Here is a 16,644-nt window from a genome sequence, read left to right as displayed (position 1 = left end):
TCTCTTTTTTTTTTTTTTTTTTTGAGACAGAATCTTGATCTATCACTAGGCTGGAGGGAGTGCAGTGGTGTGATCCTGGCTCACTGCAACTTCCGTTTTCCAGTTTCAAGCAATTCTCCTGCCTCAGCCTCCCGAATAGCTGGGACTACAGGCATGCACCACCACACTTGACTAATTTTTTATTTTTTGTACTTTTAGTAGAGACGGGGTTTCACCACGTTGGCCAGGATGGTCTTAATCTCTTGGCCTCGTCATCCGCCCGCCTCGGCCTCCCAAAGTGCTGGAATTACAGGCGTGAGCCACCGCGCCCCACCTGGTTATTCTAATTTTTAATAGGTTTTTTGGGATCAGTCAGATGAGAACTTTCAGAAAGCTCAACTCCTGGCATGATAATTATGACGAAGGTCAGGTTCACCAAGGGACACTTAAAAACATCTCTCTTTCTAATACTCTAGGGACAGATTTAGTAACCCCTACTATCACTACTATAATTGATAAACCAGTTAAACTTGGATAAAATGATTACACTATCACTTAATCAAAAACAAAGACATCAGCTTTTCCAGTTTAATTCTTTGGTGAGGTCATGGTACTGTGCACAAGACAATTCATTCCTTCACCCAGAGGATCATTACAGAAAACTCAGAAATAGGGCTCCCAGTCTAACTGGGAAGAGATGACGTGCCTCATACAAAGCACTGGCTCCTGAGAAAAGACAGAACAATTAAAACAACTTATTTGACCAATCATTTCCTTTAGAAATTTATCTTAAAAAGATCCCCTGTGGTTTATGGCTATGTCATTAAACCCAAGAGGTAAAGTTTGCCTAGAACCACTTCTGGAACATTATACTGGATTGTGTTCAGTGTGAGGCAGACTGGCAAGGAATAGTAGAGACTAAAAAAGGACTTATCCCACAGAGCTCTGGATGGAGAACCACGGCAGCACTGCAATTAAGACCTACAGCATTTGCAAAATTTAAACTTCACCTTTTCTTTAAATTTTGTAGAGATGGAGTCTCGCTATGTTGCCCAGACTGGTCTTTAACTCCTGTCCTCAGGTGATCCTCCCACCTTGGCCCCTTTAAGTGCTGGGATTACAGGCATGAGCCACCATACTCGGCCTCAACCTCACTCTTGTACTTTCTGTACACGGGGAAATTATTCTGTCTTAGCCAGCTTAAAAGGGAAGCAAGAGGAAATAGAGCCATACCCCCTAACCTCACTCTCATATGGCAAAAGCAAGCAGTAATTTTTTTTTTTTTTTTTTGAGACAGAGTCTCACTTTGTCACCCAGGCTATAGTGCAATGGTGTGGTCTTGCCTCACTGCAACTTCCGCCTCCGGGGTTCAAGCGCTTCTCCCACCTCAGCCTCCTGAGTAGCTGGGACTACAGGCATGTGCCACCACACCCAGCTAATTTTTGTATTTTTAGTAGAGACGGCGTTTCACTGTTAGCCAGGCTGGTCTCAAACTACTCCTGACCTTGTGATCTACCCACTTCGGCCTCCCAAAGTGCTGGGACAGGCATGAGCCACTGTGCCCAGCCAGGACAAATTAATGAAAACACATTCAACAATAAAAATGTTCTGAGACATTAACTACTTGATCTAACTATTCTGGTTAAGTTAATGAAATACTTCTCTCTCCAGCCTGGCCAACATAGTCAAACCCTATCTCTACTAAAAATACAAAAATTATCTGGATGTGGTGACAGGCACCTGTAATCCCAGCTACTTGGGAGGCTGAGGCAGGAGAGTCACTTGAACCCCAGAGGTGGACATTGCAGTGAGCCGAGATGCTTCACTGCACTCCAAGCCTGGGAGACAATGCAAAGACTCCTGTCTCAGAAAAAATAAATAAGTAAATAAAAATACTTCACTTTTGGTGGAAAGAATGTGGCTTCAGACACAGAAAAGTGGGATAAGCCTCACTAAATGAAATTCGTCTAGAGAATTCCACTTAAAAGACTTCCTGCCTTTGCACCAATATCTACAATGCTTTGTGATTTAGATAATAACTCAGTTAACTCAGCGGTACATTGAGTACTGGCATCTTCAAAGGAGAACTGGAGATGTGAAACAAGCACTACTTCATTTACTACTATTCACAAATCTCTGATTACCAGTTCCCATTCATGGTCTCAAAAAAATAAAAATAAAAAATTCAATGAAATGCACAGTCTAGGCAAGACTGAATCTCACCAACAGCTAAAGAGTCCCTCCTTCTCTCTCCTTTTCCAGCTAAAGTGGAAATTGTTAATTGTTACAACTTGACAAGACTTTAGACTCATCTAATTAAAAAATTCAGAGGTTAGGTTTTAGAGTTTAAAAGCCCAATTTCAGGCAAACCAGACAGCACACTTTTTCCATGCCTGACGTTTCTAATAAACATTTTCAGCTTTATCAAATAAATGAGACTAAAGATAATAGAGAGCTTAGCAAATCTCACTCAACATATGTGTCAACAATCATGGTTAACACCAATTTCATACTAGGGGTAGGATGTAAGCCCACGTTTTAAATCAAGAAGTCTACAATTCAGTCCTAGTATATGTATGCCAAACAAGCACACTAAAAAAATGTAAGCAACTGGGAGTAACTAGTAAGCAACACAAAATACAGGCACAAATTTCTCCTAAGACCAGCAAAGAAAACTTGACCAGAGATATCTTCTCCAGGTAAATTACACCTTACAGGAAGTAAAGGCTAAAAACCACAGACCCTTAGTCACTTCATAATAAAAAATTTAAAGCCAGCAGCAAAACTTCCTCTAGGATAATGATTTTGGTCCCTGCAATTTTACAAGCCGGGATGGGGTGCCCTCCTGGGCAAAAGTATCTTGGGAATGGTAATGGGAGCTTCCTACATAACTTCTGACCACAGACTTAATTTGCTCAGTATCAGTCATCTGTCTAATAAGTGTTCCCAAACCTGCAATTAGTACAAATATACAGCAGACACGACTCCACAAACCGAGAGATGGAATGTGAATGGAACTGTTAAGAGACCTTCAGTGAAATTTCACTTAAGAAAACAAAAACAAAAACAGAGGGATAAAAAAGGCAACATCAAAAAACTGGTGGGAACAAACAGAATAGCCCCCTCTTCTCTCTCCAGACTGGCTCCTCTCGCCTGCCTCAGTCAACTGTTGCTGAACCACAAAAAGAGACCCAGTAGAACAAGACAAAATCTGGGTTTGCTGCCGCAGATGTGGGATTTTTGTGGAGGGCAGAGGTGATTTCTGCCGGCAGAAGATGGAGTTTAAACTATTCTTTGCCGGATTGTTCTGGGCTGAGCCGCTGAGGAGGATCAAGCAGCGGGCGATCAACCCAAGTCCCTCCCTCTCAGTTCGGTTTCTCCCCTCCCCTAACGTTCAGTAAGGGGGGAAAGACCGTACGGCTTTCCAGCTCTCAGCTCCTTAAAAATACCTTTCCCGTGCCACCGCACACGATCCTTCCCCGGCAGCAAAGAATTTTGCAGCGAAAGGCTCGCCGATCCGGAGCGGAGAAGTGAAATCGGCGCCCAAGGGCAATTTTAATTGTCTAACCCGGTCCGATTTCCTAAGAGGCAGCGGCGCCGGGAGGGAGGAGGGAAGAGGGAGGAGGGAGGAAGGCAGCTCTGAGAGGCAACAGGGGGCAAGCGGAGACAGAGAAAGGGGACCAAAGCGGCGAGATCCCAGCCTGAGCCCCCGAGGAGCTTCTGCAGAAAGGACTGCGGGGCTGCCCCCACCGTTTCCCGGGAGACGTTTGCAAATCATATATGCAGCCAAAATGGCGCTGAGAATAAAAATATAATTTAAAGGCAGGTCGCCATATTGTAAACAGAGAAGCAAAGAAGAGGCGGACTCGAGAGACACCCTCCATGATTTCTTCCACAGCCACAAGTGCCCGGTTGCCGGGGTCTGGACCAGGGCAACTCGGGTGGCCGAGGGCTCCACGCACCCACCCCAAAGAGAACCAGACCGGGCAGGAGCCCCGAGGGCAGCGGGCGCGCGGGCAGGCAAGCGGCACTGGGCCCTGAGCTCCTCCCCTTCCTCCCCCACCACTGCCTGCCGTCCCGGCCGGCTCTGTCCCGGCTCCCCAGCGACTTCCAATCACATATGGGGTTCTCTTCACTCCTCCCAACCCCCACCTCGAAGTCCGGACCCACCGCTGCTCCTTCCCCCTAAACTGCCAGAACCCGGGGGACACCTGGGGGCGGGGAGGTGCTCGCCTCGGCGGCTGCAGAAAGTCAGCTAGCGGCTGCAAGCGCCCGTTATTTCGGCAGGCAGGGGCAGGCCGGGTGAAGGAATGCGCAGAGAAGGATCCACCAAGAAGCTTCAAAGAGGTCCCCAGGACCTTACCAGCACTGGAGGTGGAAGGCAGCCGGGCAGTGGTCGCAGCACAGGAGATCTCCACCTTCCTTGCAGCTATCGCAGCTGTCGTGGTTGGTGGCCCTGCCGCTTCTCCGGGGCTCCTTCTCAGGCTTCCGACTCCGCTTTTCTGCCTCGTCCGTCTTGGGGGGAGCCAGTAGAGCTTGGATTTGCTGCACACACATACAAACCGCGTGTGTGCACACTCGGAGCTCCCGGGCGGTCCGTCGCCCCCCCGGCGCAGCTTCTCCGTCACCCACCCCTCTCCCCCCTTTTGTCCTTCTTCCTCCCATCCAGGCTGTTCCCAGAACCTCTCGGCCCCCGGAACCAGGGGGAGCCCACCCTAACCGCGTTCCTGCAGCACAACAACGAGAACAGCTTCTTCCAAATGGGGAGGATCAAGGGTAGGGGGATGGGAAGAGGGTGCGCGGTTCCCTTCTTGCCACTTCCTTGTATGGACAGTGGGGGACTCCAAAGCCCGGCTCGGGAGAGGCCCGAAGCCCGGTACCCGGACGTGCTGGGGGAAGCACAAAGGGGCCAACAAGAAGGGGGTGGGGAGGCCCGCCGGTGCAACGAGATGGAGTGGGCTGGCGCCTCGGGAAAGCGAATCGAGGGCGGCGGGTAGGTGAAACTGCTGCAAACGTCCTCGGAGACCGAGATCAACCCCCCAAATTGCAAAGAGAGGAGGGAGAAGCTGGGTGAGGAAGAATCCCCCTCCCTCGACCCTCTAGGCGCTTCGAGTTTAGGACCGGCTTTGTGGGGCGGAGGGCGGAGGTTCCCTCCCGACGCTCGGGGAAGGGGATGAGGAGGGCCACTCTTACCTCCATCAGCCCCCCTGATGTGTCCAAGTCGTACACGATCGTCTTGGTCTCCATTTTCTCCCACATTCATCCACCTCCCGGGCTGGGTGCTCTCTGCTCCGGCCCCCCCAACCCCGGGGGGAGGGGGGATGTGGGGGTAGGGGGCGCTCCTGACCCCGGCCCTGCTTCTTTTTTCTCAACACGGGTCCCGACTTCCTCGCCCTGGCTCCCCCCCACCCCCCGGCCCCTAGTCCCCGGGACGACAGCGTCCTCCCTACGGGCCGCGAGGGGGGAGCGGCCCCTCAGTCCCGGCCCGGCTGCTGGCTGCACAGTGGGTCCCGGCTCCGGGGTCAGGCCTTGGCGGGGCCTAGTCCCACAGGCTAAAGCCGGCACTGGCGACCGCCGGTCCGGCCGGGAAGGCTGGCGGGCGCTGCCATCCCGGGGCTGGGGGGATAGGAGGGGGGGTGAGAGGTTAGGTGAGGTTGTGGTACGTGAGGTGACTGGGGGGAGGGTGATGGGGGGTGGTCCCCGGGCTCCGCCTCTCGCCGCTGCCGCCGTCTGCGTCCCGGCTGCCGCGCACTTGGCGCAAACTTACCGCGAGCGCCCGCAAAGCCACCCGCGCAGGCGCCCCGGGATCGCTGCTAGCCGCGCGCAACCGCAGTGACAGCCGGCGGCCGGGCTCCCGCGCAGCCGCAGTAAGGGAGTACCCCCCAGCGCGCAGCCGCGCTGGCATTCGTCTGGAGCACCGAAGCCCCACCTTCTGCCTTGCGCCAGCGCACTGAGACAAAAGGGCGGGACCTGAGGTCTCGCGCAGGCGCTTGGGAAAGCTCGTCGGGGTCAAGGCGCAGCCGCAGGGAGCTAGGGACTCTTCATCCATTGGTGTTTGTGTGCAAACTAAGAGGACTTTGTTCCTGCGCAGGCGTGTTGGGGGTGCTCCCCTCCCACTCCATAACACAGACGCCTCCTGCGCACGCGTATTGTTTCCGGCAGGCCCTCACAAGAAAGCTGCTCCTTTCGCCATTTTGGTAGTGGGTTATGGGCTATCATGCCCTTGGAGTCCTCAAGCATGAACAGAAAGGAGCAAGGTGTGGTGTAGGATGGAGCTGGTCACCTATCGGTGACAGCAGTGTTCCTAGGGATGTTGTACTGGACTGTTGGTTCTAGCATCAGGTGTGGCTGGACCAGGCCGCCATATTGGTAAAGAGAAAAGCCATTTGCGACAGAAAATGACGCCTTTGATGGCATGTTGGATGACTGTGGTTCCTACTTTTCTCCCGCTCCTGATAGCTAATTTTATCAATTAATTGTATCCTGAGCATCCCTACTTTCCGTGGTGGTGGCCTTGTGGGGACTTGCGCCTGTCCGTTACCATCCTCTCTTCACCACTGTCCCTGATATCTCTTCTAGAGGAAGCCTAAAGCGGAGTTTATAATCCTGACAACGCCCAGCTACCTGCGTATCCCGGACTCCAACTCCCAGTTTGCAATGCCAAAGGGTCTAAAGGGCGACCGGGGGAGCATTGCACGCTGGTAGCAAGAATCGCGATAGGTCTGGTGGATTGTGGGAGTTGTAGTTCCGTGTGCATGCGATGCACTCTATGGTAGGATGGACCCAGGGAGGAGTCATTTGCCTGCCAGGAAGGGATGCTTTTGAGAGCGTCTGTGCTGCATGCCGGGATTTGTAGTCTGAGGGTCCGCCTCGCATTCTGGGCGGGGATTCATGCTCCTTTTCAGGGCGCCCGCTCCTCCCCTTGGTACCGCCTTCAGAGATGGCCGATTACTGCTGCCTGATGGTGGATGAAGAAGTGGAGAAGGGAACTGCATCGTTGTGCTTGACCCTAGGGGGTTAGTTGGAATTGTTCTCTCGTAGCTGTGCTCTGCCCACTTTTGGTGTTAAGGGACACAGCATTCCCAGAGTCGTAAAACTAAAAAGGGTTTAGAGATCATCTGATTTAATCCCGTCTTTTCCAGATGCACAGAGAGGAGCAGTGATTTGCCTAGGTCACACAGTGCATTTGTGGGAGACCTAGGAATTAGATTTCTTAATTCTCAGGCCAGACACTCCGTTACACCATGTCGAATGTTTCTAAGGAATTGGTACGCTTTCTTTGGGGACAGTAAGGAGGATGAGTTAGAGTGGGGATGTCAGTGTACCCTCAGAGAGGGGAGAGCTGAACTAGATCATTTGTATGAAAGAGGCAAGATTTTCTGTCTTCTGTGGCTATACTTTATGCCACAGGCTCTCAGAAGTTAGAACCTCATGTGCTCCCTCTCTTTGGCTTTTTTCCTACTGCTCAGGGCCCAGCTGTCCTGCTGTGTCAGCCTGAAGGTATTATGGAGCAGAAAAGTAAGCCATTGGCATCCATCCACTGAACAAGGCTTTGCTTTGATCGACACCATCAGTTGCAGCTGATAATAGGAACTATGGGCTAATGAGAGAAATAAGACTTGGCTCTGTTGACAGGTGCCAGGGAAACTTCACACACCTTCCTCTTGGAACTTGGAGGATGAAGTTAGGCCAGTGGGGTCCAGCAATGTGCCACCTTGGAGAGCTCCCGCCCTGACAGTTGAGGGGGATTGAAGAGAGAGCAGGTGGGATACAGACATCTTTGGAAGTGACCTCTTGTGGCTAATCTAGGCACTGCACTCTGCATGGACGAGCTTCATCATCCTTCAAGGTGGCTGGTACTAGAGCCAAGAGTAGGTAGCGTGAGTGGTCAAGATGTCCCTGTTGGAAGACTGGAGATTCCGAGTTCTTCTAATTTCCTGTTGCCGCCCTCTTGCTCTTACTCTTGGAAAGCAGCCATGCAGGGCACCCCTCTCAGTATAGAATGTGCATACTGGGGGCCAATGCGGGGCATTTCCATCTTGGTTGGTCTGGGTCTCATAGGGAAGGGGCAAACTTAAGCAGATCCTCCCAGCCACCTTTTTCCAGAGCTCATGGTTAGGGCCTTTGCCTAACTTAGGAGCCAAGTCCCTAAGCTGCATTACCACTGCTTCTGACAATCTAAGTGTTCTGTGAGGCCAAGCCAGATTAGGGCTTCATGTTCAGGGGATCAGTCTCTGTTTCCTATTCCAATTTCCAAAGCCTTGCTTGCTTGGGAATAAGGGGAAGGAGAGATGCATCAGGCTTCCTGAGCCTAGTTAGCATTGAGAAGGGCATCAGTGGCATTGAGAAGGGCTTTGAGAGTGTGCCAGCCTGTGGTTCTGGGCCTGGCAAAGAGGAGGAAATAAGGCATTGGGTGGATATGCATAGGGGTTCCTGGGCTCCCACATCCCTGTGGCACCAACCATTGGGGCCTCTGATTTCTCCTGCCATCTGTTGCACTGTCCCTTTTGGGACAGGGGACCCTGTCCAACTGCATGTAACTATTTCTTTTTAAATAAAATCTGAGCATTTTGGGTGGCTAAGGTGGGAGAATCACTTGAGCCCAGGAGTTGGAGACAAGCCTGGGCAAAATAGTAAGACCCTGTCTCTACTATATATATGTGTGTGTATATATATATATATATATATATATATTTATATATATATATAATTAGCCATGTGTTGGCGTGCACCTGTAGTCTTAGCTATTCAGGAGATTGAGGTGGATCACTTGAGCCTCAAAAGTTGAGGCTGCAGTGAACCGTGATTGAGCCACTGCACTCCACCCTGGATGACAGAGTGAGACCCTATCTCAAAAACAGTACAAATAAAATAAAATCTGAGGATGATTGATTGGTGGGTCTAGTATGCCATCTGATCCTGAAGTTCATATCCCATTTATCTCCCACCGCCTGTCCCTCCAAGAAAGCATTATTCACCTGGCCATTGCTTGTATTTTTTTCAAAAACACTATTTTAATAAGGAAACAACAGAAATAAAAGATTATTCTCTGGCTGGAGCCCATATAATACATTACATGTACAAAGTGGCCTTCAGCCAGCTCCTGGGCATCTCCCTGGGGCTCTCCTACCACCTGTTTCATGCCAAATTCCTGGGTCCTTGGACCTCTGCTCCTCTCCAGAATATGCCCTCCCCCTCCCCTTATCGCATAATACAGTCGCCAAGAGGAGAACCTGACAAATGGCTGGAATTGGAGGAGGGACTAGTGGAATGAAGATGTTTGTAACAGCCAAATAAATATCAGAGGAAAGTCTCCCTCTCCTAAGGGTATAGGGCAGTCAGGGGAGAAGGTGGTATCCTGCTTTGGTGTGGAGCATGAGTGCCCAGGGAAGCCCAACCTGAGGTTGGCGTAGGATCCCCCTGAACTCCTTAGGATCCCCTAGAATTACTGCCTCCACTGGGACAGGGCAGGAGGCAGAACTGTCCGTTCCTGGGGCTTTAGAGAACTAGAGACCTCCCAAGAGGCTGATGTTGGCATGCCAGGACTACCCAGAGGTCACCGTTGAGGGGAGTTTTGGCCATTGGTGATCGCCGAGTGAGGATCATCCTGGTGCAGTTTCTACCATGGTCAAGTTGACCCTGCTGCAGGTTGCTATGCCAGGGTGGGATGGTGGTCATATGGAGAGAGGTACTCCTGCTCTGCTCGTGTGTTCCAGGCTGGTCCAGGCATTTGGAGGCTCGGGATGCTGGCTGTTGATGCTTGTGCTCCAGCCGTGTTCTGCCCACAGGCAGATGCCCCCCGACATGGGCCCAATGAAGGGCCCTAAGTGGGCAGTGACACCAAGAAAATAGGTCATGGTGGGCATTGCAGGTGGGGAAGGGCACAACTTCTTGAGGGATTGGTGGCATCTCCTCCCAGGTGGTATGTACAGGAGGTGGAGGGACAGCAGGAAGCAAGGAGCCTTGCTGTTGGACTGTGGTGCAGGCCTGAGTTGGCTTCCCTAGGCTGCCCCCACCTAGATGGAGACTTCATATTCTCTCATCTCCTGCAAAGGAAAGAGACTGCTGGGAGTTGGAAACTTGCATTAGATTTGCAGGCCATAATTCACCTTCCCTAGGAAAAGGGAAAAAGTGAGAGAGCTTGGCAGGACCCTCAGGGTTACCTGCCCAAAGCGGCAGAGAACTGGGTCTTGGATAGGGTGGCAAGGCTGGCATGGTTACTTACTCCAGTCTCGTAAGTTGGATTGTCAAACGCTGACTCTACAGTAATGCGGCTGTAGGGGCGGGAGCGTGTGCGGGGCAGCTGCAGGGAGCTTTTTCCCTGGAGCCTGTGGGGCAGAGAAGCCTGTGAGTCAAGACTACTGGGTAGGAGTGAGTCAGGCATGCAGAGCAGAAAGAGAAGCCAGACTTACCTGGAGAAGTAGAGGTATACACCTCCTACCAACAACACCATCGCCACCAGTGGCAAGAAGATGGCAGCTGCAATGTGGGCAGCATCCAGGGTGCTGGAGGCAGCAGGCGCCTTGGCAACTGAAGACACAGAGGGTGGGACTGGAGCAGAGGTCTCTGTCACCTGGAGCCCATATCCTCTCACCTCTGCCCAAGGGCTACCAGCTCCCTCTAGCTGGCTGGGGGCGGGGAAGGAGCTTTTTACTCTGCTAGGCCCAAACCTCTCTCTGCCTTCCCTCCTTGGGAAGCCCATGGCCTGGGAGCCATGAGAACCAGGACCAGGGAGACCACTTCTCTGGCCCTCAAGGGTGGAGACTCACCATCCAGGCTGCGGGTGTTGTAGAACTCATCCAGAGAGGCTGGAACAAGAGGGGAGGGCCAAGGGCAGTGGGTGAGTCCAAGGGGCCAAACCACTAAGGCAGGGAGCGGAGGTAGTGGGCTGATCATGGGAAGCATTTGTCCAAGGAAAGCCCACTCCAGCATGGGTCTTGGTGATGCCAGATCAGAAGGATCTGGCAAAGACTAGAGAGACCAAGGGTAACATGAAGGTGGCATGGGCAGGTGGTTCTGGTTCTCAACAATGCACATCTTTGCCAGAGCAGCTTTATGGTCCAGGCAGGGTTTTAAGGGATGACAGGGCACTCACCAGCCCTACAGATGGGTGGGGGGTCACTCCAATGCGAGGGGTGCCCGGGCACACACTTGATGCTGGCCTGGCCCTTCAGCACGTAGCCAGGGGCACACGAGAAGTGGATGGTGGCCCCTGCTGGGTGTAGCCGCTTCTCAGGACTTTGGGCACCATTCTCAGGGGCACTGAGACCATGGCATGGCTTGAGTTGTTCCACTACAAAGCAGGCAGAGCCCAGTGAGGGTGTCATGCCCTTGGCCTCCAGGGCAGCATCTTTTATGTCCAACTAGAGGTTTTCCCCCCTACTTATCTGACACTTACAGAGACATTTGGGGGCCCGGTCACTCCACTTGGGGCTGCCGGCCTGGCGATCATGGCAGGTGAGGATGGAGCTGCCCGTCAGCACAAAACCCTGGTCACAGATATATTGCACGGTGGCCCCCACAGGAAACTTGGGGCTGGATATGAGGCGTCGGCTGTGCTCCACGTCTCCGGGGTCATGGCAGGAAGTCACTATGGATAGGGGATGATGGGGGGAAGTAGCCCAAGGAGAACTAAGCAGAGGCCAGTTCACCCTGGCTTTGTTCTAGGCCAGCTAACTTCTTCATGTTGTATAGCTCTGTCCCCTGTGTATCTGTCCCTACCATTATGCTGGTGTGTCCCCCGATTTGTCCCCTTCCCACCTGTTAGGGTCGATAAACACTGATTGGCCATCTACCAGGAATGAAATACTTGGCTGATAACCCCATGAAAAGGTATCATCTCTGTTTCACAGATGAGGAAACCGAGGCTATGAGAGGTGAAGGAACTTTGAGGATACTAGCTAATAACAGCTAGTCTGGCTCAGAATCCAGGAGAGAGGCTTGGAACTTGTGTTGGGAAGGGGAGCATGGGTAACAGGTATACTCACCCCTCTGGCACGAAGGCAGGTCCTCACTCCAGGTTAGGTCCCACTGGCACATGAGGACACTGGATCCCACCACCTGGTAGCCAGGGTAGCACTGGTAAGTGACCACAGTGCCGTGCACTAGCTCAGGCTGCGATGGGCTCTTCCAGCCATTGGGGATCTCAGGCAGCTCCGGACATGTGTCATTGCGGGGCACCTCTGGGGGCACAGAGGCACAGGATGCAGGCCTTCAGCCAGCACCAAAGTGACTGTCCGCCTCACCCTGAGGGCGCTCTGGCTCCTGCTGGTTGTTCCTGGACCTAGACTGTCCTGGGCAGGCTCAGGGATCCATTCCTCCCTGCCCAGGTGCCCCTCCTTGCCTGCCTCTGACATTGCTCTGTCTCCTAGATTTCAGGGTTATCATTTAGGCTTTGGCCTTACTTCCAAAAACACCTTGGCCAGTTCCTCAGGCCTGAGAGATGGAACCAGTTACGGTGAGGGAAATTGTCACTTCTATGAAAGACTGTCGGTAAGATAGAAGCCAGCACCTTTCCTTTGTTCTCCATTTTTGTTTAAAAGTTGTTCTGGCTGGGTGCAGTGGCTCACACCTGTAATCCCAGCACTTTGGGAGGCTGAGGGTGGGCAGATCACTTGAAGCCAGGAGTTTGAGACCAGCCTGGCCAATATGGCGAAAACCCGTCTCCACTAAAAATACAAAAATTAGCTGGGTGTGGTGGAGGGTGCCTGTAATCCCAGCTACTCAGGAGGCTGAGGCATGAGAATCGCTTGAGCCCGGGAGGCGGAGGTTGCAGTGAGCAGAGATCGAACCATGGCACTCCAACCTGGGTGACAGAGGGAAACTGTGTCTCAGAAAAAAAAAAAAAGGAAAAAAAAGAAAGTTGGCCGGGCGCGGTGGCTCAAGCCTGTAATCCCAGCACTTTGGGAGGCCAAGGCGGGTGGATCACGAGGTCAAGAGATCGAGACCATCCTGGTCAACATGGTGAAACCCCGTCTCTACTAAAAATACAAAAAAGTAGCTGGGCATGGTGGTGCGTGCCTGTAATCCCAGCTACTGAGGAGGCTGAGGCAGGAGAATTGCCTGAACCCAGGAGGCGGAGGTTGCGGTGAGCCGAGATCGCGCCATTGCACTCTAGCCTGGGTAACAAGAGTGAAACTCCGTCTCAAATAGTCCCATTCTCCATCTGCTCTAAGAAGGAAAATTGGTTCTGCTGCCTACCCAAACCCGTCTTGCGACAACAGAATTCTGGCTCCCCCTCAAAGCAGATGGAGAATGGGACTAGCTTCCTCCAGGTGATCCCTGGTGTTTTTTCAGCTTCCCCTTGACTGAGAGAGCATTCAGGCACCTCACTGCCCTGGCCTCTTTGACTTGCCATGGCTTAGGGCCTGCACTCTTAGTGGGGTAGGGACAAGCTCACCAAAGAAATGGATGACGAAGCCCTGCTGGTAGCCCAGCACTGAGGTCCCGGGGTCCGACTGGAATTGAATGGTGACATCAGCCATGGAGGTAAAGAGCTTGAAGTGGCTACGGGGCCCTGAGTACTGGCCCAGGACCCGGGCTGTCAGGTCATCCCCATCATAGAAGGTAAGTACGTCTCCAGGGCCTATGCGCAGCCTGTGGAGGAGGAGCGTCAGGACACAGCAGGCCTGGGGGCCCCAGGATGGGCTGGACAAAGGATATCCCCAGAACTCAGGAGTTGGCTCAGCCTGACCCGGTAGGCACTCACACTCGGATGTCCAGCATGATGCGCTTGTCCTCTTCCACATGCACACCCCAGATGCAGTCCTGCCCACGACCGTAGGGCTCTGGCCAGTTGGGAGAGAGCACCACGCCAGCTGAGTCTGTGATTTCTCCGCTGCACACGGCTGGAAGGCAGGGGAGGCCCAAAAGGTGTGTTGCTTTTCCAGCTTACCATCTGCCCACAGGAATGCCCACCAATTGCTGGGAGCCCCCACCTCCTCCTTGGAGGAAACCTGAACCACATATATCACAGGGCCCCTGTTGCCCCAGGTTCTGTGGCTAGTCCCCTGGTACCCACCCTGCAGGCCCGTCTGCTGGTGCCTACTGACCTCGGCACGCTGGCTCTGTCTCATTCCATTGGGGGTCTTGAGGGTCAACACACTCGATGATGATGGAGCCCTGCTCCAGGGTGTAGCCAGGGTCACAGCTGAACTCCACAGTGGTACCCACAGGGTAGGAGGGTGCACTGCTGCTGAAGTTGCCATATTTGACAAAGGGCTCATAGCAATGGCCCTGCTGGAAGGCTGTAAACCACAGGGCCCAGCCCAGCTCAGCCTCGACTGGTATTAAACACAGTGGGCAAGCATCCTCCTACTTCCCTCCCCAGAGCCTTTCTTTTCCTTGGTACAAATGACAAATATATGTCCTGGGCTTAGAGCAGGGAGGTGATGGAGGAGGGACAGCCAAGAGTATTCATCCCTATTATGCTCAGGAGGCCGTCTTGATCACCAGGCTGTTTTTGGTGCCTGGTTTTGTGCTTAGTACACAGAAGGTACTCATACATGTTTTTTGAATGAATTAATCAATACATGCATGTATAAATGGTTCTAGAATGTCTCTCTTTTTTTTTTTTTTTGAGACGGAGTTTCACTCTTGTTACCCAGGCTGGAGTGCAATGGCGCGATCTCAGCTCACCGCAACCTCCGCCTCCTGGGTTCAGGCAATTCTCCTGCCTCAACCTCCTCAGTAGCTGGGATTACAGGCACGCGCCACCATGCCCAGCTAATGTTTTTGTATTTTTAGTAGAGACGGGGTTTCACCATGTTGACCAGGATGGTCTCGATCTCTTGACCTCGTGATCCACCTGCCTCGGCCTCCCAAAGTGCTGGGATTACAGGCTTGAGCCACCGCGCCCGGCATCTAGAATGTCTCTTACAGCAATTTTTCTTCCCTAAGGGTTGAAGCCTTTTTTGCTTTTCAAAATCTGAAGAATTATTCCCTTGGATCAGAGGGCCTGGGTCCAGGCAGAGGTTGCCTGCAAAGCTGGGGTAGGGATCCTGGTCCCAAAGAGAGGGGCAGGGAAAGGGGGCCTAAGTACTAAGTGAGCAGGGGCTGACTTGGAAGGAGTGACAGCATAGAGTCACGGAGGGGTAGGGTGTGGGAGAAAGACCCTAGCCCTGAGCCCATCCCCCCGACCCCCCACTCCCAGTGAGGCCCCAGCAGACTCACCCTCATAGCGCAGGGCCATGCCTGCCGCTGCCCCGCTGCTGTCAGTACTGAGCTCAACAAAGAAGTGTCTGCCAGAGCTGAGCAGGCCCTCAATGGGCAGGTATTCCACCTCATAGGAATCATACACCGGTGGGGCCTCCACGTTGTCCCCATTGCGAATGATGAGCCTGAACCAGGAGAGTGACAGCTATGTAGGCTGGTGGCTCACCCAGATGGGGTGTGGCCCCGGACTCAGGTAGCATCCCTCCAGCAGGTTATCAGCAGGCCAGGCACTCCCATTCCACTAGGACAGCCCCTCACCTGTCATCATCCTCTGCCAGGGAAACTTTCTCAAAGTGCAGGTGTAGCCGCTGGCCCTCAGGAGCCTCAAGCAGCCAGTGACAGGTGAGGTTGTTGCTGTAGTTGCCCGGGAAGCCTGGGGAGATGATGCGGCCAGTGGTGGCATTACGGATCACTCCCCCGCAGGCGGCTGAAAGACCAGGACAGGGTGTAGGCTAGGCCCCTGCCTGAACCCAGGCAGCCCAACATGCCTTCTTCCCCATCCCAGCTCTGTCTCCTCTGCTTGGAGCAGCAGGGACCTCCCTGCCATCTTTGGCATCATGGTCCTGAAGGTCAACCTTTTAGCCCGGTGACCTTGCATCTCCAGGCAGCCTGAGCTCCAGAATCCTGCCTCCTAACCCTTCACACCCCTGGGACTGTCCAGGGCAATTCTCTTGACTGTGGGTAGATGTGTCACTGCCTGGCTGTGTGCCCAGGTAAGTCACTTTCCCTCTCTGCTGACTTCTCTAGAAGGCCTTGCCCAACTCTCCCCAGGTGGACTTTCTTAAAGCCCTTACTCTGGGCTTCAACCTTTTTGGGTACATCTGCTACTTCTACCTCATGCCACTTTCCTAAAATCAGTTATTTGGGTATGTCCCTTAACTAGGACCCCCTGGAGTAGGAGCCAGGTCTTTTCAGGCCTGGCACAGAGTTGGTGTTCAGCGTTGGTTGAGTAAAATGAGTGAATGAATGTGAAAGGGGGCTAACACTAGATCCAGGGCGACAAACACCAGATGTGCATGCCATCCACCCCGAAACCTTGCACCTGTAGCAGCACTGCTAGCCATTGATGGCCTCAAACACTTTCTGAAATAGCTCTCTAGGCCTCACTACCACTGCCATTCCTGGGTTAACTGACCTTTCTAGTGCTGAACCCTCTGGCTTGGGACTGTTCTTTCCTTCTAAGGAGAGACTGAACAGTTTGCCTATGGCTGTCTGTGAGGAGGATTGTTGGGTTACGTGGCCACAAGCTCCTGGCAGTTGACGGGCCAGAGAGCGAGCCTCAGGCAAGAGGAGTATGGCTGGTTCCAGGCAGTGCTTTCCTCTCCTGGACACAGCTCTGACCCACCCGACTCTCAGTGACCAGGCTGTCATGACCAAAACACAGGAACCTTTGTCTCCAAATGCTCAAGGCAGCAGCATATTTTTTTTTTTTTTTTTTTTTTTTTTTTTTTT

The 16,644-nt window shown here is 52.9% G+C and overlaps 2 protein-coding genes and 1 long non-coding RNA gene across 6 annotated transcripts in view; 1 reads left to right on the top strand and 2 right to left on the bottom strand.

The window, feature by feature from the left end:
• PHF12 (PHD finger protein 12) overlaps positions 1-5,798 on the bottom strand; it is a 47,244-nt gene extending 41,446 nt beyond the window's left edge. For both annotated transcript variants that reach the window (XR_004269762.1, XM_032281017.1), the window contains exons 1-2: positions 5,173-5,798; positions 4,343-4,524 (exon numbers count right to left, since the gene is read on the bottom strand). Coding sequence is in view for 1 of the 2 variants with exons in the window: in XM_032281017.1 (XP_032136908.1) it covers positions 4,343-4,524; positions 5,173-5,238 (248 nt within the window). In the remaining variant the exon portion in view is untranslated. The remainder of the gene's footprint in view (positions 1-4,342; positions 4,525-5,172) is intronic.
• LOC116553479 lies at positions 4,523-8,556 on the top strand. Its single transcript, XR_004269763.1, has 2 exons — positions 4,523-5,049; positions 7,449-8,556. It is a non-coding gene; the product is annotated as an uncharacterized LOC116553479 (long non-coding RNA).
• A 412-nt stretch (positions 8,557-8,968) lies between these two features.
• The window catches only part of SEZ6 (seizure related 6 homolog), a 53,910-nt gene continuing 46,234 nt past the window's right edge, over positions 8,969-16,644 (bottom strand). The window contains exons 6-17 of one of the 3 annotated variants that reach the window (XM_032281014.1): positions 15,451-15,619; positions 15,151-15,317; positions 14,031-14,225; positions 13,688-13,826; positions 13,379-13,575; positions 11,967-12,161; positions 11,378-11,569; positions 11,075-11,272; positions 10,749-10,787; positions 10,392-10,509; positions 10,205-10,307; positions 8,969-10,041 (exon numbers count right to left, since the gene is read on the bottom strand). In XM_032281014.1, the coding sequence (XP_032136905.1) occupies positions 10,009-10,041; positions 10,205-10,307; positions 10,392-10,509; positions 10,749-10,787; positions 11,075-11,272; positions 11,378-11,569; positions 11,967-12,161; positions 13,379-13,575; positions 13,688-13,826; positions 14,031-14,225; positions 15,151-15,317; positions 15,451-15,619 (1,745 nt within the window). In that variant the 3' untranslated portion in view covers positions 8,969-10,008. The remainder of the gene's footprint in view (positions 10,042-10,204; positions 10,308-10,391; positions 10,510-10,748; positions 10,788-11,074; positions 11,273-11,377; positions 11,570-11,966; positions 12,162-13,378; positions 13,576-13,687; positions 13,827-14,030; positions 14,226-15,150; positions 15,318-15,450; positions 15,620-16,644) is intronic. The other 2 variants (XM_032281015.1, XM_032281016.1) reach the window with 2 other exon arrangements.

This window comes from Sapajus apella, unplaced genomic scaffold, assembly GCF_009761245.1.
Source record: "Sapajus apella isolate SASKATOON/1434 unplaced genomic scaffold, GSC_monkey_1.0 scaffold12, whole genome shotgun sequence".
NCBI lineage: Eukaryota > Metazoa > Chordata > Mammalia > Primates > Cebidae > Sapajus > Sapajus apella.
This window is presented reverse-complemented; position numbering and strand designations above follow the sequence as displayed.